The 25,762-nt window shown below is 35.8% G+C and overlaps 1 protein-coding gene across 5 annotated transcripts in view; it reads right to left on the reverse strand.

Annotated features, from left to right (window-relative positions):
* The window catches only part of ERCC6L2 (ERCC excision repair 6 like 2), a 159,956-nt gene that overhangs the window by 81,466 nt on the left and 52,728 nt on the right, over positions 1-25,762 (reverse strand). For all 5 annotated transcript variants that reach the window (XM_027614939.2, XM_027614942.2, XM_027614941.2 and 2 more), the window contains 3 exons: positions 8,622-8,815; positions 1,597-1,758; positions 986-1,193 (listed from right to left, as the gene is read on the reverse strand). In XM_027614939.2, coding sequence (XP_027470740.2) covers positions 986-1,193; positions 1,597-1,758; positions 8,622-8,815 — 564 coding nt within the window. The remainder of the gene's footprint in view (positions 1-985; positions 1,194-1,596; positions 1,759-8,621; positions 8,816-25,762) is intronic.

The raw sequence follows: 25,762 nt of genomic DNA on the forward strand, positions 1-25,762 counted from the left end.
CAAATTGCTCAAGGTCACAAAACTCCTCTAAGTAGGGGAGCCAGGATTCAAGCCTATATTATTTCATTTCAGAGCCCAAGCTCTAAACACTCTGTGCACAATTCTCTCTTCAAAATATTTATGGTTATTGCTCCTACTGGACAGACAATTAAATAATAATACATAAAATTATGCAAAATATTTTAAAAAGTGGGGGTTCATTAAGTATTCCAATTAAACAATAATATTTGCTTTAGAGCAAAAAGTCAATTTCCCCAACTTGTATATCAGTTTATTTTCCTTTCAAATCTATTTTTTTAAAGTAATAATCAACAGGATATCCTAAGTTTAGAGAGTATTTGATAGTATTGCCCATATATGGGACATTAATTAAGCTTAGTTCATAGTAATTTATAGAACCTTTATTCCATTACCTGAGTTAGAAGAACCACAAGATTAAAAACTATAAAAGGGGACTACTACATTCTTAAACAACTGACAGAATGCAATTATAATTTTCCTAAAATTCTTCAAATTAAGTTAGTTGTAGAACTATAGAGAGCATTCTAAAAGAAACAAACCTATGAAACAAAGCTTTTATCACTGTAGTCCTATAGCTGTTATTAAGGTCCCAAAGAATACACTGGGCTATAGATAGTAGGAAAAATATATGAAGGGCAAAATACGAACAGAAAACAAATTAGGGAGAGAGTTCTTTCTTCATTGAGAAAGAATTATACCAAAAGCGTTATAAAATAAGAGAAATGAATTTAATGTATACTAACAATAAATCTGTTAGCTAACCTGTTAGATTGGACTCAATTAATGCTTTCTGAATTTGCATATAATAATTTTTTTCCACATTGAGTAAACGGCAAAAAGTATATTCATAAAATACCACAGGAGATAGATTTCCTCTTAAAAAGAATTTTTTTCAGAAAAAAATAAAACATGAGAAATTAATAAATGATGAGAAATTAATAATTTAAACAAATGCCGTTCTCACCCGGTCTTCCTTCTTAGGCAACTGATCCTTGATTAGAGTCTTGGTACGCCTGAGAAACCATCCAGACATCTTCTTTGCAAGCCTCTGCATGGCCTTTCGGCCAGTGGCTAGTTCTCTTTTTGTTGCTGTGTGTCTCTGACCATGTTCTACTGGATCAGAAAACTGCTTCTTGAAGTGGATCCTACTACCTAAAAGTCCTGGCACAGCCCTTTATAAAGACAATTAAAAAAATATGACAGCTTTATTAAATTATCTAAAAAGAAACACACTGATTTCTTTTTGCTTCTAAGAAACTAAGTCACTTGTTCATGGATGACAACAATAACAAAATGAAAGAAAAGAGAATGTTTTTTCTTTATGACATTTCAGTAAATAACTATAAGATGACAGAATTGGTAAATAAGTTCAGATATTTACTGCAGGGGCCAAGAGTAATATATAAAGATAGGTATTCATGGGACTCTTTACTCTGTATACTGTGTTTGGGACAAACATGTCCATAAACAGACACAATTTTTTTTTTTTTAGAAACTATTAATTAGCAAACAGGGTAACATTAAGTTAAAGAAATACTAAAACTTTTACAAAATGGAAAAATTATTTTCACTCACCAGTCCATAACACACCACAGTTCTTTCATGTTGTTCTGAAGAATGGTTCCAGTGAGGCCAATGCGGACATCACATTTCAAAGCTTTCATAGCTTCTGTTATTCTAGCCTTTGGATTCTTGATTCTATGAGCTTCATCCACAATGACACCTGACCATTCCAAACTACAAAGTGAGGAAAAAAAAGGGGGGGGGGATGTTGAGAAAAGTTCTTTTTCTTACTCTGTATAATTTTTAGAGAGCAGCTTTCTCTACCAAAGTTTTAGAGTTTTTTCCCTATTTACTCTTTGATGATTCCATAGGATTCTCAGTTAGTTAAATGGTCATGGGTTTGGACAATCCATAAAAATAAAATATGTACGGAGACAAAAGGGCATAGATTCTGTTTAATGATGGTGGAATGAAAAACTCATTTAAACATCACTAAATGACAAAAAAGGATTTTTAAAAAGAATAAACTAGAGAAATATAAAAGCAAAACTTGTAATGTCAAGTCTGAATGAAAAATGTCAATATAAACTTACGATTTTAAAAAGTTATATTACATAGCTGTCTGCTAAAAAGGTTTAGAATCAATTGTTACCCCAGTAGCAATGAGCACCCATAGTAGTCAGTCCACTAAAACAAAAACAAAACAAAACAGAGCCCCATGGTAAAATGATTGATTTCAGACATGCAGCAGGGGAAATAGTGAAGAGCCAGAAAACACAGATGTATCCATAGACAAATGAGGGCATGTCCAAAGGACACAAAAGCCAAACTAACTGGAAAATTTCAGCATCATTAAGAATAATGATTATAACTGAATATAGAACACTGAAAAAATAAAAACCCCAAAATTCTATGAAAAAAATTAATTTAGATCCTTACCTCACACCATAAACAAAAATAAACTAAAAACAGATCATAAACCTAAATATAAAAGCCAAAACTATAAAACTTATAAAACATAGGAAAAAAATCTTGTGATTCTGGGTTAGGCATAATTTCTTAGATATGACACCAATAAAAAATTTTTGATAAGTTGGACTTTATTAAAGTTTAAAACTTCTGCTCTTCCAAAGAAACCATAGGAAAATGAAAGACATGCTACAGACTGGTAGAAAACATTTGCAGATCATAACCTGGTAAAGAGCTTATACACAGAATATATAAAGACTTATTGCAATTCAACACAAGCTAAAACAATCCAATTTAAAAGATGAGTAAAGTATTTTAATAGACATTTAACCAAAGAAGATATACAAAGGACAAACAAGTACATAAAAGATTCTCAACATCTTTAGTCATTAGAAAAATGCAAATTAAAACCACAAGATACTGCTACAAACCCATTTGAATGCTATAATCAAAAAAAGATTGACAATATCAAGTGTTGACAAGGATATGGGGAAACGAATCCTCATACACTGTTTTGGGGAAAGTGTAGTTACTTTTTTTTCTTTTTCCTTTTTTTTTATGCAGCTACTTTTCTAAAACAATTTGGCAGTTTCTTAAAAAGTTAAATTTCTCCTAACACCCAGCAATTCCGTTCCTAAGTATCTGTCAAAAAAAAAAAAAAAAGAAAAGAAAATTTACATCCACACAAAGACGTGTACATAAATGTTCACAGCATTATTCATGACAGCCAAAAACTGGAAACAATCCAAATGTCCATGCATGATGAATAGATAAAAAAAAAAATGAGGTATATACATATAATAGTACTGTTAAGCAATAAAAAGCAACAAACTATTGAAACATGCTACAACATGATGGACCTCAAAATCAAACACAAAAGACTACACAGTGAATGATTCCCTTTACATCAAATTTCCAGAAGAGGCAAATCTAGAGAGACAGAAAGCAGACTGCATTGCTTGAAACTGGAGATGGGACCACTGATTGACTTGAAGCAAAAAAACTTTTTAAGGTGATAGAAATGTCCTAAAACTGGATTGTGGTGATAATCACAACTTCATAAATTTACTAAAAATCATTCTCTACTTAGAATGGTATGTCAAATCTACTTCATTAATCCATTAATCCATAGTGACACTCAGAAAAGGGGAAGATGGGAAGAAAACTTTGCTATCATTGTAGATGACCATCACACCATCATCTTAGTCTGAAAGTTGGCCGAAGAATCAAGTACTTGCCTTGCTTTTTTAGTTGATATTATAGTTAATTCCTAATTAAAGGAGAATGCCAGTTAATAAGTGTAGAAGAAATGATAAATTCAGGAAAACATTATTTTGTAAAACCCAGTAAAATATCTGATTGAGGCAAGAATAATTTTTGTATGCTAATACCACTAAGCAAAAGGACTGAAGGATCAGAATATTCAAATAGTGGCAAAGTATCACCCCACAATTGTAAAAGGAGAAACATAACTTTATAATCTCTGAAGACCACTTCTTTAGCCTGTAGGACAAACTTGGCATCATTAATAGTGAAACAATCTGACATTAATATCTCCCGAAGTAATGTAACATGAAGCCCACAGCCTCACTTATGAAGTATTTTTATCAAAAATGTTTAACCTGAATCTAATTAAGCCTTAGACCAAAATCAGCTTATAGAAATACAGATGTAAAGGAACACACAATTCCTTGAGAAAATAAATAGACAAATCTAATATTTGAGACATCCTAAAAGACAACTGGCCCGATCCCCTCAAAATATCATATAATAAGAAAGTGAAGTTGGGGGAATGTCCCAGATTAGAAAAGACTAAATAGACTTAATCAACAAATCCATCATTTGAATATTTATTGGATCCTGCTTTGCATATACTGGATATTAACAATATTTTAAAGATAAGTAAGGAAATTTTAATTGCTGTTAATTTTCTTAGGTGTGACAATGATAATGTGGTATGAGAAAAAATATAATTAGTTTTAGGAAATCTATGCTAAATATTTTGGGATTATATTGTCATGTTATTTACAATTTACTGAAATGACTTAATACCACCACCGTACATAGACATAGACACACATAGATTAACACATTTTGCCAACATTTGAATACACACACACACAGACAAGCACACACACACAGAACTGGTGAGTATAGGTGGTAAGCATATAGATGTTCATATACTGTTACTTCAATATTTCTACAGGTTTGATAATTTCTTAATATAAAGTTGAAAAAGAACAAAAGGACAAAGAGAAAGAGGAAAAAAACGACCACAGAATTTTAGAGGCTGGGAAGAAAATGAACAAGATGACTTACAAAAGCAGAGAAAGCAGAAGCCTATGCCAGTAGTGGTCTTAAAAAGCTAGGAATTGGTGGTACCAGATGCCTCTGGAAGTTGGAGTTATACAAAAGTTCAAGTCTAAGAAGCAACTGGATCTCCTAGCTAGTAGTTCCTACTCCATAAAACAGTCCAGCCAGGTCACCCTCAACTAAGCAAAAGAAGGACAAAATCTAAGAAGAAATCAGCAGGTGTGCTGAAAACTAAAAAAATAAAAAATAAAAAAAATTAAAAGTTGCAGCATAAAAATTTTCTTTAGAGATATGGTGGTAAAAGTAGGAAGAGAAGTAAAAGAATTGAAGATGGTTGTGTCTGAAGAACAGGTAATAGAGGTGGCAGGAAGGAGTGAATTGCAGTTTTTCATATTTGGATCTCTAAATAATATACATATATAACTGATAAAAATGAAGCAAAACATAATAATAATAACAAAAAGAGATATAGCTCACTCATATAGTGTGTTTACTCTGGATTATCTATGATCAACGTTTAATTCTGTTCTATCACAGAGTGCTATTCTCACAAAAATTACTTAATATTTGAGCATAGCATAACATATAAACTTGTTGAATCACTATGTTGTACACCTGAAACTAATATAACATGTATGTCACCTATACTTCAATAAAAAAATAAAATACCAGATTGCAGCAAATCTAAAACAGAATTACTTAATATTTACTCAAATGAAATCTAAATTATTTTGAACATTTGTCAAAATAAAGCCATTTGAACAAATAACAGAAAGCTACATATAACAAACACTGTGACATTTAATTTTTCAATTTTACAGAAATCTGGGATACATACCGACAAAATTCCACTTCAGAATTCTCATTTAATATTTGTAACAATCACAGAAAATAAGTACTTAACAAACATATATTCAGCAAGTATTATGTGCTAGAGGTGTAATAAGCCCTGAAATACAGAAATTATCCTACACCAAAGTCCTCACAGTCTAAAGGGGCAGACAATTAAAAATTACAATATGATTGATGCTATGATGAACAAATACCTTACTATATTTATGTAAGTGCAGAACATCTTTTGGGGTCATATAATATATTAAATAAAAGCCCAAGTTCTGGAGTTAGTTGGTCAAAGTTTAAATTTCATCTCTACCAATGACTTAGCTGTTGTAGGCTTTGATGAGGTACTTAACTTCTCCATGCCTCAGATTACTCCTATCTTTCTGATAGCATCCATGAAACAGGAGCAGGCTATTATTAGCTTCTAAGTGAGGTAAAATCAAATCTTAGAGCTGACAAAAATGGAAATCCACCTTACTAATAATTATATCAAATGTAAATGGACTAACAACTCCAAATAAGAGGCAGGTTATCAGAATGGATAAAAAAGAAAGACCTATCATTAACCACAAAGGCTCACTTTAAATATAAAGAACCAATATATTCAAGTAGAAAGATAGAAAATGATAAACATGCAGTAAGTATAAGAAGACTGTATTGTCTATATTGATATCAGATAAAACTTCAAGATATAAAAAGGAACATTTTTTAAGATAAAAGGATTAATTCATAAGAAAAAATTACCAATCTTAAATGGTAATTTAAGCTCTTACCAATAAGAGCTTCAAAATATATGAACTTTAAAGCTGACAGAACCCAAAGGAATTTAAAAATATACAAGTATAATTGAAGATTACATTTTTCTCTCAGAAATTATAAAACAGAAAATTAGTAAAGACAGAGAACATTAAGAACAACTCCTAACCAACTTGACTTTATTGATATTTATAGAACACTCTATCTAACTGTAGAATAAACATTTTTTTCACGTATACATAGTTCAGAAAAATGCAAATTATATAACAAAGTACCACCACAGACACACTAAAATATCTAAAAACAAAAAGACTGATAATGCCAAATGTTGGTGAATACAGAAAGCAACTTAAGTCCCATAGATCGCTAGTTGGAATAGAATGGTACAACCACTCAGGAAAATGGCTTGGCAGTTTCTTCTAAAGTTAAACCTATACTTACATAACCCAACAATTCCATTCCCAGGAAATGCAAATATGTCAACCCAAGATAAATGAAAATGTATGCTTCAAAAAAGGCTTCTACAATAATATTCCTTAGAGTTTTACTTATAATAACCAAAAACTGGAAAACCCAAATATAAATATCTATCCTCAAAATAATGGGTAACAAAATGTGGTGTATTCATAAAATGCAATACACCTCAGGATTAAAAAAGAACGATCACAGATACATTCAATAACATGGATGAATCTCAAAAATACTATGATGAGCAAAAATATTATGATATGCCAGACACAACAGTTCTAGAGACTAGAAATCCAAGACCAAAGTGTTGGCAGGTTTGGTTTCTTCTGAGGCCTCTCTCCTTGGCTAATAGACGGCTGCCTTCTTGCTGTGTCCCCATGTATCCTTTCCTCTGTGCACTCAAGTTCCTGGTATCTCTTTCTCTTCTAAGGACCCCAGCCTGATTGGACTAGGCTACCTTCATGGCCTCATTTTAACTTAATTGCTTCTTTAAGAATATTATCTCCAAATACAGTTACATTCTGAGGTCCCTGGGTTTGGACTTGCCCATACAAACTTGGAGGGGACAAAATTTAGCTCATAATAAGTCTTCTAATTGGTCTTTCTCCATTTAGTTTGGTTCTCCTCTGTCTTCACACACAGCAGATAGGTTACTTATAAATGCAAATCTGACCATTTTTATCTTATTAGTAATCCACTGTAAACATTTCTAGGGCATTTTACTACTCTAAGAATAAAGACCTCTAATCCTCCAGACAGCTTTCAGTATCTTTTATAATCTGTTCCTTGCTTACCACACAGTTGTTGTCTCTCAGCCACTTCCCTCTTACACGTATGCTGCAGCCATGAGATACAGAATGCATCAGAACTGCTTTCATTTATTCAAAAGTGGGCCATGATGTTTGTGGGCTGAAGGCCTCTGCAAATGCTCTTTGTTCCCTCTTCCTGCATTACTCTTCTACTCTTCAACTCTTACTCATCCTTCAACTCTTACTCAGCTCATAGGTCATCTTCTCTGGGAAGCTCCCTGACAACTCTCCTCACTTTGCAGCAGAATTAGGTCTCTTATGTGCTCCCACAACATCCCCTGTCACATATCATAACACTCACATGGCTTTATAGTTATGTCTCTAGATGCCCCATCAAAATCTTAAGATGCAGTCAGGCATAAGACAGTTCATTTCTTTTGGGTACTTATAATCCTGGAACACTGATTCTCAATATGTATATGTACTTATTGCCACTCAAATTCACAACAGATTCCCATAATTAAAATCATTCATGAAAATTGCTCTTAGTCTACAGGTGCCATATGCGTAAAATTTAGGATAGTATTACCTTTCTTTAACACACATTGTTTGGAGACGGCATAAAGGAAAAAGAATGAACTGTATAAAATCTGATGCAGGTTTTGTTTTCTTTTGTTTTGTTTTGAGAGGGCGAGAAAGAATCTTAAGCAGGCTCCACACCCACAGAGAGCATGACATGGGGCTCAATCCCACGACCCTGAGATCATGACCTGAGCCAAAATCAAGAGTGGGATGCTTAATTGACTGAACCACCCAGGCTCCCCACAGGTTTTTCCTTTTTAGAAAATAAATTATTATAAACTGTCTATTTTAATAATTCTGAAATGAAATGAAATTATGCTAAGGAATGTTCAGAACTTTTAAAAAAATCACAATATAAAGGGATAAATACAATGGGTGTAAACAGAATATTAATGCAATCATTCCCATTATTCTCATTACCTGTTAAGTTCCTCCAGATATAAACGTAACGTTTCATAAGTTGTTAGAGCAATTTCACATTTCCTCTGCTTTACACGAATCAGTTCATTGTCTTTTTTGTTACCATGTAAAATAGTGACTCTGAAATATCCCCAGGTGTCCAATTCATCCCTCCAGTTGTAGAGGACAGAAAGAGGAGCAACTATTAAGAACATCTAAAAGAAGAAGAAAAACAAAATTATGATAAATTTTTTAAAAAGTGAAATCTGGAATATCAATAGTCCTTTTCTTTAGTTTTTGACACTGCAATTAATAAGAACAAATACAACTTAGTGACTGGATATATCTGGATATAAAAGGCTGTCAAAAAGCATTTTGTTGTTTATCTTTTTATTAAGATAAAAGAAATAACTGTCCAAAGAAAGAACTGTTTTTATCCCCACCCCTGCAAAAACGAGCCAAGAAGTAAGAGAGAAACAATTCTCCAAAAGAGAGAAAAGCGTTTAATCAGGATCCGAATAATAACGTCAAGAGCCAAGTGGATAATATAAATATGTAAAGCAGGCCAGGTTTTTTTCTTGAAATATATGGTTTTCTGAAGCTCTTTGTCCTTTGTACTCCCCTAGTCCAATTCCTCTCTCCTTCTCTCAGATACTGTCAGTTGAAGACCTAGAAAATTCATTAAAAAATCAAAGCAATTAGAAGAAAACCCCTACCTCTTTTCTCATTAGATCAATAATCTATTTATATTTATTTTCATACATTCTGCTCTCCTACACATTACCATGGATGAACTAACTATGTTCTTATCTAAAGACAAACCCTAAACTTATACAGTGGTTGCCATCACTTCTTGTCAAACTAAAGTCAATGCTGGAGAAATTGCCCCGAATCTCCCATATGTAACTATAACTTTCCCTTTTTAATGGACCATATCCATCCACAAGCTAGTAAGTCCTAATATTTCCCAGGGTTAAAAGACAAAACAATACAGTGTTCCCTCTCTCGCTGTGTCTCTTTCTATCAAATAAATAAATAAAATCTTTAAAACAAAACAAAACAAAACAATACCCCAAATCCCTTCCTTAACCCTACATCTCTCTTTAGCTATCCCCCAATCACCTTATTGCCTTTCTAGCAATGATACTCAGGAGTTATCAATACTTACTGCTTTTACTTACTTTCCTCCTGTTCTCTCTTGAATTCATAAATATGACTTCTGTCCTAACTCCTCCAACCAAGCAGTTCTTATCAAGATTAACAATATATCTCTGTTTAGTCTTGAATGAATGTTGGGGTTCCACTGATCTTCCCTGTAAACTAACCCCAAGTCCTGTTGTCATCACCCATTTTAATTTTTTAATGTTTTTATTTCTCACTGTTACCACTACTTCTAAGCTATTATATTTATTTTTTAAAGATTTTATTTATTTATTTGACAGAGAGAGAGACAGCAAGAGAGGGAACACAAGCAGGGGGAGAAACAGGCTTCCCACTGAGCAGAGAGCCCGATGTGGTACTCGATCCCAGGACCCTGGGGTCATGACCTGAGCCGAAGGCAGACGCTTAACGACTGAGCCGCCCAGGTGCCCCTAAGCTATTATATTTAATAATGTTACAAGTTTCTTCCCTAAAGTTTTATATTTGTCCTATTTGATAAAGATGAACCAATTATACATACTGAAAATTTTCAGTTTAGCAAAAAGTTAAGTAACACAATACTAGTCTAAATCCTGCTCTCTCTTCTGTGAAATATTTCAGGTAGGCCATTTGTCAGCTGTAAGAAGTCAAAACTGACTCTTTTGGAAAGAGAAAGAAGAAAAAAAGAACAGAAGATTAACCTACTCAATTGAGAGTTTCTTTTTCCACCCCATCATCAAACACACATAAATACTTTCTTGTCATACTTGATTCATCTCAAATACTTTTGCCTTTTGATTTGGAATTTATCCTATGAATTCCATTATACCCCTACCTTCAAATACAAAATTTGGGATCCAAGTACTTAGTCCAAATATAGTCTCATCCCCTCCCCCCAATTTTGTAGATTACAAGATGAAAATGATAGGTCCGAACTCCATTGCACACTTTGAGCAGTTTTCCACTTCAGGTATCATTCATCAAAGTTGGCAATGAATCTAAAGATTCCTAGAATCAGCCCTAAGATTCAAAAAGTTTTAAAATTAAGACATTTCTTATTATTGGTCTTTGAAATTGCAAAAGGTAAATAAAATGGTTCAATACCTTATTTTAATACTAAAAGAGGTCAGAGAACTGAGTTATGCCATTTACAAAGTCCAGAGAAAGTATATAAGAAGAATGTAAAGTATTTACTACCATGCTGTGAATAATATTTCATTTAATAAGCCTTACTTAAGCAAAAGATGTCAAAACAATAAAATGGAAAGCAGTGTCCAGCTGCTAAATCTAAGCACACAAAGCAACTATATTTGTTATTCTGAAGCTAAGAAACAATTTTATAAACCTCGATCTAAAATATAATACAAACAGGGCCGCCTGGGTGGCTCAGTCATTAAGCGTCTGCCATCAGCTCGGGTCATGATCCCAGCTCCTGGGATCGAGCCCCGCATTGGGCTCTCTGCTCTGCGGGAAGCCTGCTTCTCCCTCTCCTACTCCCCCTGCTTGTGTTCCCCCTCTCGCTGTGTCTCTCTCTGTCAAATAAATAAATAAAATCTTTAAAAATAAATAAATAGATAAAATATAATAAAAACAGAATTAAAATTTGCTCACTTAAATATTACTAAAATCAACAAAGGTCACATTTAATCGATCAACTAGAGAACACTGAATTACTTTTATCTCTTTCAACAAATCTATCTCAATTATTGAAAGGCATGCCTTTAAAGTTTGATTCTTCATGCACTATGGCCTTAGAAAAATGATGTCATATGGACAAAGATGTTTTTCATGTGCAATGATTTTTCTGGTAGAAATAGTTATAGCATTCACAATAATTACCATACCATTATTGAGCACTTGCTGTGTGCCAAGGGCTGTGCAAAGTAGTTGACAAATATTAACTCAAGGACTTTACATAGAAATGCTATCAGGTAGAAATATTTAGTATTTCCTTTCTAGAGATGAGATGAAAAACTAAGGTGTAGAGTTGTTAAATAACACACCCAAGATCATACTGCTATTAGGTGGCAAAATAAGTATTTGAACCCATGTCTGTCTAATTCCAAAACTTGTAATCACCATTATATATCATGTTGGTACTATAATTCAGAAAGCCCATGACTGTGAGACATATAGCTCTCATTTACCACTGTAACTCCAGACCTTTGTATAGCATTTAGAAAACAAAGGTGTCCAAGTGATAAATGAAATAATAAATGCAACCATGCATGTCAGTGCCAGGTTAGGAATAGCAATGTATATTCAGAGAACAGCAACAGACAAACAGGGCCAAAGCAAAGGTCTCACACAGGAGAATGTGAGATATAAAATGAAAAATAATATGTACCTTTATATAGAGAGAAATTATAGACCATAAAATTGAAATTTTTGCTATATATCTCAAAGTTCTAAAAATATTCCCTGTAATTACCTCTATAATGTTAATTCTTTCAAAAATGCCAAACCTAATTAATTTAAACACTATTATGTATAACTGGTAACTTTTTCTTTTGGAATGCTGTGGCTATTTAATATATGAGAATTTAAGTTTAAAATCCATTCTAGTCATGGATTTATGTAAATCCTTTTTTAGAAAAGCAGCATAAGAATTATACCAAAACTAGACATTCTTCAAAAATAGAAAATTGTAGACCAATATCACTTAAATTAATGGACAGCAAACCAAAAAATATCAAATCTTTCAATTAAACAAGAAAAGTAAATAAGGGATAAAAATGGAAATGACAAGTAAAAGTATTTGTAGAAAATATAAGTAAAACAAAATGAACAGTAAATCAATTATGTTTTTAAAGATTTATTAGAGAGAGAGAGAGTGCATGCAAACATGCATGAATTGGGGGAGAGGCAGAGGAGAGAATCTCAAGCAGACTCCCCACTTGGGGCTCGCTTTAATGACCCATGAGTTCATGACCTGAACCAAAATCATGAGTCAGACACTTAATCGACTGAGCCACCCAGGCATCCCAAACAGTAAATCAATTATTAAGAACAGTAAAAAAATTAAGAAAGTGCAATTTATCAAATATGTGTTGCACCTTAAATAATACATTAGGCCAGATGGACTTAATAGATATATACAGAATATTCGATCCCAAAGCAGCAGAATATACATTCTTCTCAAGTGCACCTGTAACATTTTCTGGTATAGACCATATGTTAGGACACAAAACAAGTCTTAATAAATTTAAAAAGACTGAAATCTTATCAAGAATCTTTCAACCACAAAGGTATGAAACTAGAAAACAATTACAAAAAGAAAGCTTGAGAATTCACAAATATGTAGAGGTTAATCAAATGCTACTCATGATAAAAACCCTCGACGAGGAAGATTTAGAGGACATATACCTCAACATAATAAAGGCCATATATGAAAAACCCACAGCTAACATCAACCTCAATAGGGAAAAACAGAGCTTTTCTTCTATGATGAGGAAAAGCCAGGGATGTCCATTCTCAACAGTTATTTAACATAGTAAAGGAAGTCTTAGCCACAGCAAACAGACAACAAAACAAATTAAAAGGCATCCAAATTGGCAAGGAAAAAGTAAACTTTCACTATTTGCAGATGACATGATACTACATATAAAAAATCTAAAAGATTCTACCAAAAAAACCTGCTAAAACTGATAAACTAATTCAGTAAAGTCACAGGATACAAAATCAACATAGGGAAATCTGTTGCATTTCTATATACCAATAATGAAGCTGCAGAAAGAGAAATTAAGGAATCAATCCCATTTACAACTGTACCAAAAACAATACGATACCTAGGAATAAACCTAACCAAAGAGATTAAGGACCTGTACTCTTAAACACTGATGAAAGAAACTGAAGATGACACAAAGGAATGGAAAAGTATTCCACGCTCAAGGAGCAGAAGGACAAATATTATTAAAATGTCTATGCTACCCAAAGCAATCTACACATTTAACACAATCCCTATCAAAACACCAACTGAATGTTTGACAGAGCTACAACAAAATCCTAAAATTTGTATGGAATCACAAAAGACCCTGAATAGTCAAAGCAACCTTAAAAAAAGAAGAGCAAAGCTGGAGGCATCACAATTCCAGACTTCAAGTTATATTACAAAGTTGTAGTGATCAAAACAGTATGGTACTGGCACAAAAATAGACACACAGATCAATAGAACAGAGTAGAAAACCCAGAAACAAACCCACAACTACATTGTCAACTAATCTTCAACAAAGCAAGAAAGAATATCCAATGGGGAAAAAACAGTCTCTTCAATAGTGTTCAGAAAACTGAGCAGCAGCATGCAAAAGTATGAAACTGTACTACTTTCTTACACCATACACAAAAATAAATTCAAAATGGATTAAAGACCTAAATGTGAGACTTGAAACCATAATAATCCTAGAGGAGAACACAGACAGTAACCTCTTTACATTGGTTTAGCAACTTTTTTCTAGATATATCTCCAGAGGCAAGAGAAATAAAAAGCAAAAATAAACTATTGGGACTTCATCAAAATAAAAATCTTCTGCACGGTGAAGGAAACAATCAACAAAACTAAAAGGCAACCTATGGAATGGGAGAAGATATTTGCATTTTCAGATGACATCTGATAAAGGGTTAGTATCCAAAATATATAAAGAACTTATAAAACTCAACACCCAAGAAACAAATAATCCAATTAAAAAGTGGGCAGAACACGTGAATAGAAATTTTTCCAAAAAAGATATACAGATGGTCAACAGACACACGGAAAGATGTTCAATATCACTCAGCATCAGGGAAATACAAATCAAAACTACAATATCACCTCACACCTGTCAGAATGGCTAAAATCGGTAACACAAGAAACAACAGATGTTGGCGGGGATATGGAGAAAGGGAAATCCTCCTACACTGCTGGTGGGAATGCAAACTGGTGCAGCCACTCTGGAAAACAGTATGGAGGTTCCTCAGAAAGTTAAAAACGGAACTACCAATTGCTTTACTAGGTATTTACCCAAAGAACATAAAATACTAATTCAGTGGGATAGATGTACCCTGATATTTATAGCAGTGTTATCTACAATAGCCAAATTATGGAAACATACACACACACACACACACACACACGTACACACACGTACACACACACACACAATGGAGTATTACTCAGCCATAAAAAAGAATGAAAAGCCATTTGCCACAACATGGATGGAGCTAGAGAGTATTAAGCTAAGCAAAGTAAGTCAATCAGAGAAAGACAAATACCATATGATTTCACTCATATGTGGAATTTAAGAAACAAAACAAGCAAAGGGAGAAAAAAAGAGAGGCAGAGGTAAACCAAGAAACATATTCTTTTAACTTTAGAGAACAAACGAATGGTTACCTGAGGGGAGATGGGTGGAGGATGGGTTAAATAGGTGATGGTGATTAAGGAGTGCACTCGCTGTGATAAGCACAGGGTACTGTATGGAAGTGTTGAATCACTATACTGTACACCTGAAATCAGCATTACACTGAATGTTAACTAAAAATAATTTAAATAAAAATTTTAAAAACTAAACATGCTACTGAACCACCAAAGGGTCAAAGAATAAAAAAATACCTTGAGACAAATGAAAATGGAAATAAAACATGCCAAATATATAGGATGCAGAAAAGCAGTTCTGAGAGGGAATTTCACAGTGATCTATGCTCAAAGAACTAGAAAGAAGGACAAAGCCCAAAGTTAGTAGGAGAAATAAATAACAAAGATTGGAATGGAAATAAATAAAAGAGACTAAAAAAGACAAAAAAAAATCAGTAAAACTAGGAGCTGCTTCTTTGAAAATAAAAAACTGATAAAACTTTAGCTAGACTCACCAAGAAAAAAGAGGAAGGGCTCAAATAAATAAAATCAGAAATGAAAGAGATGTCACCAAATGATACCACATTCATACAAAGAATCACAAGGGAGTACTATGAACAATTATGTGCTAACAAATTGGAAAACCTAAAAGAAATGGATATTTTCTAAAAACTACAACCCTCCATGACTGAATCATAAAGAAAAAGAGAATCTAAATAGACCAATTATTAGTAAGATGAATTACTACTGATTTTTCAATCAGTAATCAAAAACATCCCCCCAAAAAAGTCCAGTATCAGGTGGTTCAGTGGTGAATTCTACTAAACATTCAAAGAAAAGTCAATACAAATCCTCCTCAAACTTTTCTAAAAAATAGGAGAGAATTCATTTTACAAGTCCATCATTACCCTGATACCAAAACCAGACAAGGACACTACAACAAAGGAAAATTAAGTCAATATCCTTGATGAACATAGGTGCAAAAATCCTTAACAAAATATCAGCAAAGTGAATTCAGAAATACATCAAAAGGATCATACACCATGATCAAGTGGGTTTTATTCCAAGGATGCAAGGATGGAATGTTAATGTTGTTCAACATCTGCAAATCAATCACATGATAAACCATATTAACAAAATGAAGAATAAAGATCACATGATCATCTCAATAGATGACAAAATTCAACATCCATTTATAAAATGGATAAAAACTCTCAACAAAGTATAGAGGGAAAGGACTTCAGCATAATAAAGGCCATCTAACAAGCCACACCTAATATTATACTCAATGGTAAAAGATGAAAAGTACCCCTCTAAGATCAGGAACAAGACAAGGATGCTCACTCTTGCCACTTTTATAGTATTGGAAGTCGTAGGCAGACCAATCAAGAAGGAAAGAAGGAAGGAAGGAAGGCAGACAGGGAGGAAAGAAGGAAGGAAAGGGGGGAAGGAAGGAAGGAAATCCAAATTGGAAAGTAAGAAGAAAACTGTCAATGTTTGCCTATGACATGATATTGCATATAGAGAACACTAAAGACTCCACCAAAAAAAAAAAAGCAAAAAAAACCACAAAAAACAAAACAAAAAAAAACCAAAAAACCCTGTTAGAATAAACAAGTTCAGTACAGTTGCAGGAAACAAAATCAATATACAAAAATCTGTTGCTTTTCTATACACTAACAACAAACTATCAGAAACAGCAATGAAAAAAAAAATCTCATTTATAATTACATCAAAATAAGTAAAATACCTAGAGATAAATTTAACCAAGGAGGTAAAAGACCTGGACACTGAAAACTACAAGCCACTGATAAACCACAGAAGGGGCACCTGCGTAGCTCAGTCAGCTGAGTGGCCAACTTGATTTTGGCTCACGTCATGATCTTGGAGTCCTGGGACTGAGCCCAGCATCAGACTCCATGCTCAGCAGATTAAATAAATAAATCTTTAAAAAAAGAAACTACAGAGCAAGATGGCAGAGGAGTAGGAGACCTGGATTTCGTCTGGTCTCAGGAATTCAGCTGAATAGAGATCAAACCATTCTGAACACCTACGAACTCAACAGGAGATCGAAGAGAAGAATAGCAACAACTCTGAACAGAAAAGCGACCACTTACTGGAAGGTAGGACGTGCAGAGAAGTGAATCCAAGGCGATATTTGGGAGGATAGACAGCAGGGGAGGGGGCCTCCGTTGGCCACTTCTGGCAGGTGATATAGCAGTGGAGCACAAAATCGGAACTTTTAGAAGTCGGCTCCGCTGAGGGACGTCGCTCCAGTGGCTAAGCGGGGGGTGGAAACCTCAAAGGACAGTGTGGTCTCAGGACCGTCAGGGTCACAGAAAGACTGGGGGTGCCTGAGTGCGGCAGAGATCCCAGGTATTGGAGCGGGGAAGCCAGATGCAGAGACGGAGCCGAGGCGCGGGCTCTCAGCTCAGGGTTGCCATAAACCGTGATCTGGGGCCCAGTCGGGCCACTGCTCCTCCAGCAGGGACCCAACAAGCGGCAGATCCGGGGAGACTCCACTTCCTCCCCCAGGAGGAGCGGCGCGGGAGCACACCGCAAGGATCTGCTGGGTTTGGAGACTCCACACCGAGTCGGGGTGCCAGAGATAGAAACGCTCGGTCATAGGCCGGGTGAGCACGGAGTGCGGCTGGAGACCGGGGACACAGGAGTGGGTGACTGCTTTTCTCTGGGGTGCACTGAGAAGCGGGGCCCCAAGTTCTCGGCTCCTCCAAGCATTGATTGGGAAGGCAACATTTTCACTCTTCTCCTCCAAAGCTGTACAGAAAGCTTGCAGGGAACAAAAGCTCCTGAGAGCAAACCCTAGCAGATTGCTTAGCCCGGACCAGCAAGGGCGGGGCAATTCCGCCTCCGGCAAAGACATTTGGAAACCACGGCAACAGGCCCCTCCCCCAGATGATCAGCACAAACAGCCAGCCAAGACCAAGTTTACCGATCACGGAGAATGTGAGAACTCCAGCGCTAGGGGAATACTGCACATAGAATTCATGGCTTTTTTACCATGATTCATTAGTTTTTCAAAGTTAATTTTTTAACTGCTTTTTTTTTGAATTTTTCTTTTTCCCTTTTTCAACCAACATCTTATCAATCCCTTTTTGAAAAAAAAAATTTTTATTTTTCATTTTTAGTCATATTCTATCCCTTCATAGTAGATACCCTTATTTTTGTCGTATATATATATATATATATATATATATATATATATATATATATAAGTTGTTCTCTCTTTAAAATTTTGAGATACAGTTTCTTCTAACAGATCAAAATATACCCTTAATCACTAGTGTATGGCTTTGTTCTAGTCTCCTGCCTGATCACATTCTCTCCCTTTTTTTTTTTTAAATATTTCTTTTTTCAAACTTCTTATCAATTCCTTTTATAAAATCTTTTATAATTTTCATCTTTACACTCATCTTCCATCCCTTCATTGTATCAACCCTTATTTTGTACATACATAAGTCTTTCTTTCTTTAAAATTTTAGGAGGCACTTTCTTCTAACAGACCAAAATACACCCAAATCTAGTGTGTGGCACTGATCTATGCACTAGCCTGATCATATTTGATCATATTCTGGTTTTTTTGTTTTGTTTTGTTCTGTTTTTGTTTGTTTTTATCTTTTTCTTTTTCTTTTCTTTCTTTCCCTTTCTTTTCCCGTTGTTTCAGGTCTTTTCTGATTTGTTTAGAGTATACTTGCTGGGGATGTTGTTAACCTGTTAGCATTTTGTTCTCTCATTCATTTTTCTCCTCTGGACAAAATGACAAGACAAAAAAAATCACATCAGCAAAAAGAACAAGAGGTAGTACCGTCTGCCAGGGACCTACTCAATACGGAAATTAGTACGATGTCAGACCTAGAGTTCAGAATCATGATTTTAAAGATACTAGCTGGGTTTGAAAAAAGCATGGAAGTTATTAGAGACACCCTTCCTGGAGAAATAAAAGAACTAAAATCTAACCAAATCAAAATCAAAAAGGCTATTAATGAAGTGCAATCAAGAATGGGGGCACTAACTGCTAGGATAAATGAGGCAGAAGAGAGAATCAGCGATATAGAAGACCAAATTATAGAAAATAAAGAAGCTGAGAAAAAGAGAGATAAACAACTACTGGATCACGAGGGCAGAATTCGAGAGATAAATGATACAATAAGACGAAACAATATTAGAATAATTGGGATCCCAGAAGAAGAAGAAAGAGAGAGGGGCAGAAGGTATATTGGAGCAAATTATAGCAGAGAACTTCCCTAATGTAGGAAAGGAAACAGGCATCAAAATCCAGGAGGCACAGAGAACCCCTCTCAAAATCAATAAAAATAGGTCAACACCCCGACATCTAACAGTAAAACTTATGAGTCTCAGAGACAAAGAGAAAATCCTGAAAGCAGCTCGGGAGAAGAGATATGTAACTTATAATGGTAGAAACATTAGATTGGCAACAGACCTATCCACAGAGACCTGGAAGGCCAGAAAGGACTGGCATGATATCTTCAGAGGACTAAATGAGAAAAATATGCAGCCAGAATACTATCTCCAGCTAGGTTGTCACTGAAAATTGAGGGAGAGATAAAAATCTTCCAGGACAAACAAAAACTAAAGGAATTTGCAAACACGAAACCAGCCCTCCAAGAAATACTGAAAGGGGTCCTCTAAGCGAAGAGAGAGCCTAAAAGCAGCACAGACCAGAAAGGAACACAGACAATATACAGTAACAGTCACCTTACAGGCAGTACAATGGCACTAAATTCATATCCTTCAATAGTTACCCTGAATGTAAATGGGCTAAATGCCCCAATTAAAAGACACAGGCTATCAGAATGGATTAAAAAACAAGACCCATCAATATGCTGTCTGCAAGAGACTCATTTTAGACCCATGGACACCCCCACATTGAAAGTAAGGGGGTGGAAAACCATTTACCATGCTCATGGACACCAAAAGAAAGCTGGGGTGGCAATCCTTCTATCAGACAAATTAGATTTTAAACCAAAGACTGTAATAAGAGATGAGGAAGGACACTATATCCTACTTAAAAGGGTCTATCCAACAAGAAGATCTAACAATTGTAAATATCTATGCCCCTAACATGGGAGCAGCCAATTATATAAGGAAATTAATAAAAGCAAGGGAAAACATTGACAACAATACAATAACAGTGGGGGACTTTAACACCCCCCTGACAAAAATGGACAGATCATCTAAGCAAAAGATCAGCAAGGAAATAAAGATTTTAAACGACACACTGGACCAAATGGACTTCACAGACATATTCAGAACATTCCATCCCAAATCAACAGAATACACATTGTTCTCTAGTGCCCATGGAACATTCTCCAGAATAGATCACATCCTAGGTCACAAATCAGGTCTCAACTGGTACCAAAAGATTGGGATTATTCCCTGCATATTTTCAGACCACAGTGCTTTGAAACTAGAACTCAATCACAAGAAAGTTGGAAAGAACTCAAATACATGGAGGCTAAAGAGCATCCTACTAAAGAATGAAGGGGTCAACCAGGAAATAAAAGAAGAATTTAAAAAATTCATGGAAACCAATGAAAATGAAAACACAACTGTTCAAAATCTTTGGCATACAGCAAAGGCAGTCCTGACAGGAAAGTATATAGCAATACAAGCCTTTCGCAAGAAACAAGAAAGGTCTAAAATATACAACCTAACCCTACACCTAAAGGAGCTAGAGAAAAAACAGCAAATAAAGCCTAAACCCAGCAGGAGAAGAGAAGTAATAAAGATCAGAGCAGAAATCAATGAACTAGAAACCAAAAGAACAGTAGAACAGATCAAAGAAAAAATTAACAAGATTGATAAAGCCCTGGCCAGACTTATCGAAAAGAAAAGAGAAATGACCCAAATCAACAAAATCATGAATGAAAGAGGAAAGATCACAACCAACACCAAAGACATAGAAACAATTATAAGAACATATTATGAGCAACTGTATGCCAGCAAATTAGATAACCTGGAAGAAATGGATGCATTCCTAGAGATGTATCAACTACCAAAATTGAACCAGGAAGAAATAGAAAACCTAAAGAGACCTATAACCACTAAGGAAATTGAAACAGTCATCAAAAATCTCCCAAAAAACAAAAGCCCACGGCCAGATGGCTTCCCAGGAGAATTCTACCAAACATTTAAAGAATTACTCCTGAAACTGTTCCAAAAAATAGAAATGGAAGGAAAACTTCCAAACTCATTTTATGAGACCACCATTACCTTGATCCCAACACCAGACAAAGACCCCATCAAAAAGGAGAATTACAGACCAATATCCTTGACGAACATGGATGCAAAAATTCTCACCAAAATACTAGCCAATAGGATCCAACAGTACATTAAAAGGATTATTCACCATGACCAAGTGGGATTTATCCCTGGGCTGCAAGGTTGGTTCAACATCCGCAAATTAATCAACGTGATACAATACATTAACAAAAGAAAGAACAAGAATCATATGATCCTCTCAATAGATGCAGAAAAAGCATTTGACAAAGTACAGCATCCTTTCTTGATCAAAACTCTTCAGAGTATAGGGATAGAGGGTACATACCTCAATATCATAAAAGCCATCTATGAAAAACCTACAGCGAATATCATTCTCAATGTGGAAAAGCTGAGAGCTTTCCCCCTAAGGTCAGGAACGCAGCAGGGATGTCCACTATCACCGCTGCTATTCAACACAGTACTAGAAGTCCTAGCCACAGCAATCATACAACAAAAAGAAATCAAAGGCATCCAAATCGGCAAAGAGGAAGTCAAACTCTCACTCTTTGCAGATGATATGATACTGTATGTGGAAAACCCAAAAGATTCCCGCCCAAAACTGCTGGAACTCATACAGGAATTCAGTAAAGTGGCAAGATATAAAATCAATGCACAGAAATCAGTGGCATTCCTATACACCAACAACAAGACAGAAGAGAGACAAATTAAGGAGTCAATCCCATTTACAATTGCACCCAAAACCATAAGATACCTAGGAATAAATCTAACCAAAGAGGCAAAGAATCTATACTCAGAAAACTATAAAATACTCACAAAAGAAATTGAGGAAGACACAAAGAAATGGAAAAAACATTCCATGCTCATGGATTAGAAGAACAAACATTGTGAAGATATCATTGCTACCTAGAGCAATCTACAAATTCAATGCAATCCCCATCAAAATACCATCCACTTTTTTCAAAGAAATGGAACAAATAATCCTAAAATTTGCATGGAACCAGAAGAGACCCCGAATAGCCAGAGGAATGTTGAAAAAGAAAAGCAAAGCTGGCGGCATCAGAATTCCGGACTTCCAGCTCTATTACAAAGTTGTCATCATCAAGACAGTATGGTACTGGCACAAAAACAGAAACATAGATCAATGGAACAGAATAGACAGCCCAGAAATGGACCCTCAACTCTACGGTCAACTCATCTTTGACAAAGCAGGAAAGAATGTCCAATGGCAAAAAGACAGTCTCTTCAACAAATGGTGTTGGGAAAATTGGACAGCCACATGCAGAAGAATGAAACTGGACCATTTCCTTACACCATACACAAAAATAGACTCAAAATGGTTGAAAGACCTCAATGTGAGACAGGAGTCCATCTAAATCCTAAAGGAGAACACAGGCAGCAACCTCTTCGACCTCAGCTGCAGTAACTTCTTCCTAGAAACATCACCAAAGCCAAGGGAAGCAAGGGCAAAAATGACCTATTGGGACTTCATCAAGATAAAAAGCTTTTGCACAGCAAAAGAAACAGTGCACAAAACCAAAAGACAACCGACAGAATGGGAGAAGATATTTGCAAATGACATATCAGATAAAGGGCCAGTATCCAAAATCTATAAAGAACTTATCAAACTCAACACCCAAAGAACAAATAATCCAAACAAGAAATGGGCAGAAGACATGAAGACATTTTTCCAAAGAAGACATCTAAACGGCCAACAGATACATGAAAAAGTGCTCAGCATCGCTCGGCATCAGGGAAATCCAAATAAAACCTCAATGAGATACCACCTCACACCCGTCAGAATGGCTAAAATTAACAAGTCAGGAAACGACAGATGTTGGTGGGGATGCGGAGAAAGGGGAACTCTCCTACACTGTTGGTGGGAATGCAAGGTGGTGCAACCACTCTGGAAAACAGTGTGGAGGTTCCTCAAACAGTTGAAAATAGAGCTACCATACGACCCAGCAGTTGCACTACGGGGTATTTAGCCCAAAGATACAAATGTAGGGATCCGAAGGGGTACGTGCACCCCAATGTTTATAGCAGCAATGTCCACAATAGCCAAATGGTGGAAAGAGCCATGATGTCCATCGACAGATGAATAGATAAAGAAGATGTGGTATATATATACAATGGAATATTATGCAGCCATCAAAAGGAATGAGATCTTGCCATTTGCAATGATGTGGATGGAACTGGAGGGTGTTATGCTGAGTGAAATAAGTCAATCAGAGAAAGACATGTATCATATGACCTCACTGATATGAGGAATTCTTAATCTCAGGAAACAAACTGAGGGTTGCTGGAGTGCTGGGGGGGTGGGAGGGATGGGGTGGCTGGGTGATAGACATTGGGGAGGGTATGTGCTATGGCGAGTGCTGTGAATTGTGCAAGACTGTTGAATCACAGATCTGTACCTCTGCAACAAATAATGCAACATATGTTAAGAGAAAAAAAAAGAATATAGCAGGAGGGGAAGAATGAAGGGGGGGAAATCGGAGGGGGAGACCAACCATGAGAGACGATGGACTCTGAAAAACAAACTGAGGGTTCTAGAGGGGAGGAGGGTGGGGGGATGGGTTAGTCTGGTGATGGGTATTAAAGAGGGCACGTTCTGCGTGGAGCACTGGGTGTTATGCACAAACAATGAATCATGTAACACTACATCCAAAACTAATGATGTAAAGTATGGTGATTAACATAACAATAAAAAAATTGAAAAAAAACTACAGAAGGCACAAAAAAATGGAAAAATATTCCATACTGTGGATTGGAAGAAAAATATTTTAAAATGTACACACTACCCAAAGCAATCTACAAATTCAATTCAATCCCTATAAAATTCCAATGATATTTTTCATAGAAATATAAGAATCCTAAAATTTGTATAGAACCATAAAAGACCACAAATAGTCAAAGCGATCTTGAGAAAGAAAAACAAAGCTGAATTATACTCCGTGATTTCAAACTGTTTTACAAAGCTATAGTAATCAAACAGTATGCTACTGCATAACAAGAGACATATAGATCACTGGAACAAAACACAAATAACCCACACTTATATGGCCAATTAATTTATGACACAGGAGGCAAAAATATCCAATAAGAATGGACAGTCATGTCAACGAATGGTGTTGGGGAAACTATACAGCCACAGCAAAAGATGAAACTACTATCTTATAACACACACAAAACTCAAAATGGATTAAAGACTTGAATGTAAGACATGAAACCATAAAGCCCCTAGAAGAATACATGGGCAGTAAGCTCCTTGACTATGGTCCTGGTAATGGTTTGGGGCTTTTTTATGTTATGTTAATCACCACACATTACATCATTAGTTTTTGATGTAGCGTTCCATGATTCATTGTTTGTGTATAACACCCAGTGCTCCATTCAATACATACCCCCTTTAATACCCATCACCAGGCTAACCCATCCCCCTCAACCCCCTCCCCTCTAGAACCCTCAGTTTGTTTCTCAGAGTCCAGAGTCTCTCATGGTTCGTCCCACCCTCCAATTTCCCCCCCCTTCATTTTTCCCTTCCTACTATCTTCTTCTTTTTTTAACATATAATGTATTATTTGTTTCAGAGGTACGGGTCTGTGATTCAACAGTCTTACACAATTCACAGTGCTCACCGTAGCACATACTCCCCAAAGTCTATCACCCAGCCACCCATCCCTCCCACCCCCCACCACTCCAGGAACCCTCAGTTTGTTTCCTGACATTAAGAATTCCTCATATCAGTGAGATCATATGATACATGTCTTTTTTTTTTAAAAGATTTTTATTTATTTATTGAGAGAGAGAGAGAGAGAATGGTAGAGAGAGAGCATGAGAGGGAAGAAAGTCAGAGGGAGAGGCAGACTCCCTGCTGAGCAGGGAGCCCGATGCGGGACTCGATCCCGGGACTCCAGGATCATGACCTGAGCCGAAGGCAGTCGCTTAACCGACTGAGCCACCCAGGCACCCGATACATGTCTTTATTTCGCTCAGCATAATACCCTCCAGTTCCATCCACATCGTTGCAAATGGCAAGATTTCATTACTTTTGATGGCTGCATAATATTCCATTGTATGTATATGTGTACACACACACACACACACACACACACACACACACACACACACACACCACATCTTCTTTATCCATTCATCTGTCGACGGACATCTTGGCTCTTTTCATAGTTTGGCTATTGTGGACAATGCTGTTATAAACATCCAGGTTCACGTACCCCTTCGGATCCCTACATTTGTATCTTTGGGGTAAATACCCCGTAGTGCAACTGCTGGGTCATATGGTAGCTCTATTTTCAACTGTTTGAGGAAACTCCACACTGTTTTCCAGAGTGGTTGCACCACCTTGCATTCCCACCAACAGTATAGGAGAGTTCCCCTTTCTCCGCAGCCCCGTCAACATACGTTGTTT

The sequence above is a fragment of the Zalophus californianus genome, chromosome 13, assembly GCF_009762305.2.
Source record: "Zalophus californianus isolate mZalCal1 chromosome 13, mZalCal1.pri.v2, whole genome shotgun sequence".
Taxonomy (NCBI): Eukaryota; Metazoa; Chordata; class Mammalia; order Carnivora; family Otariidae; genus Zalophus; species Zalophus californianus.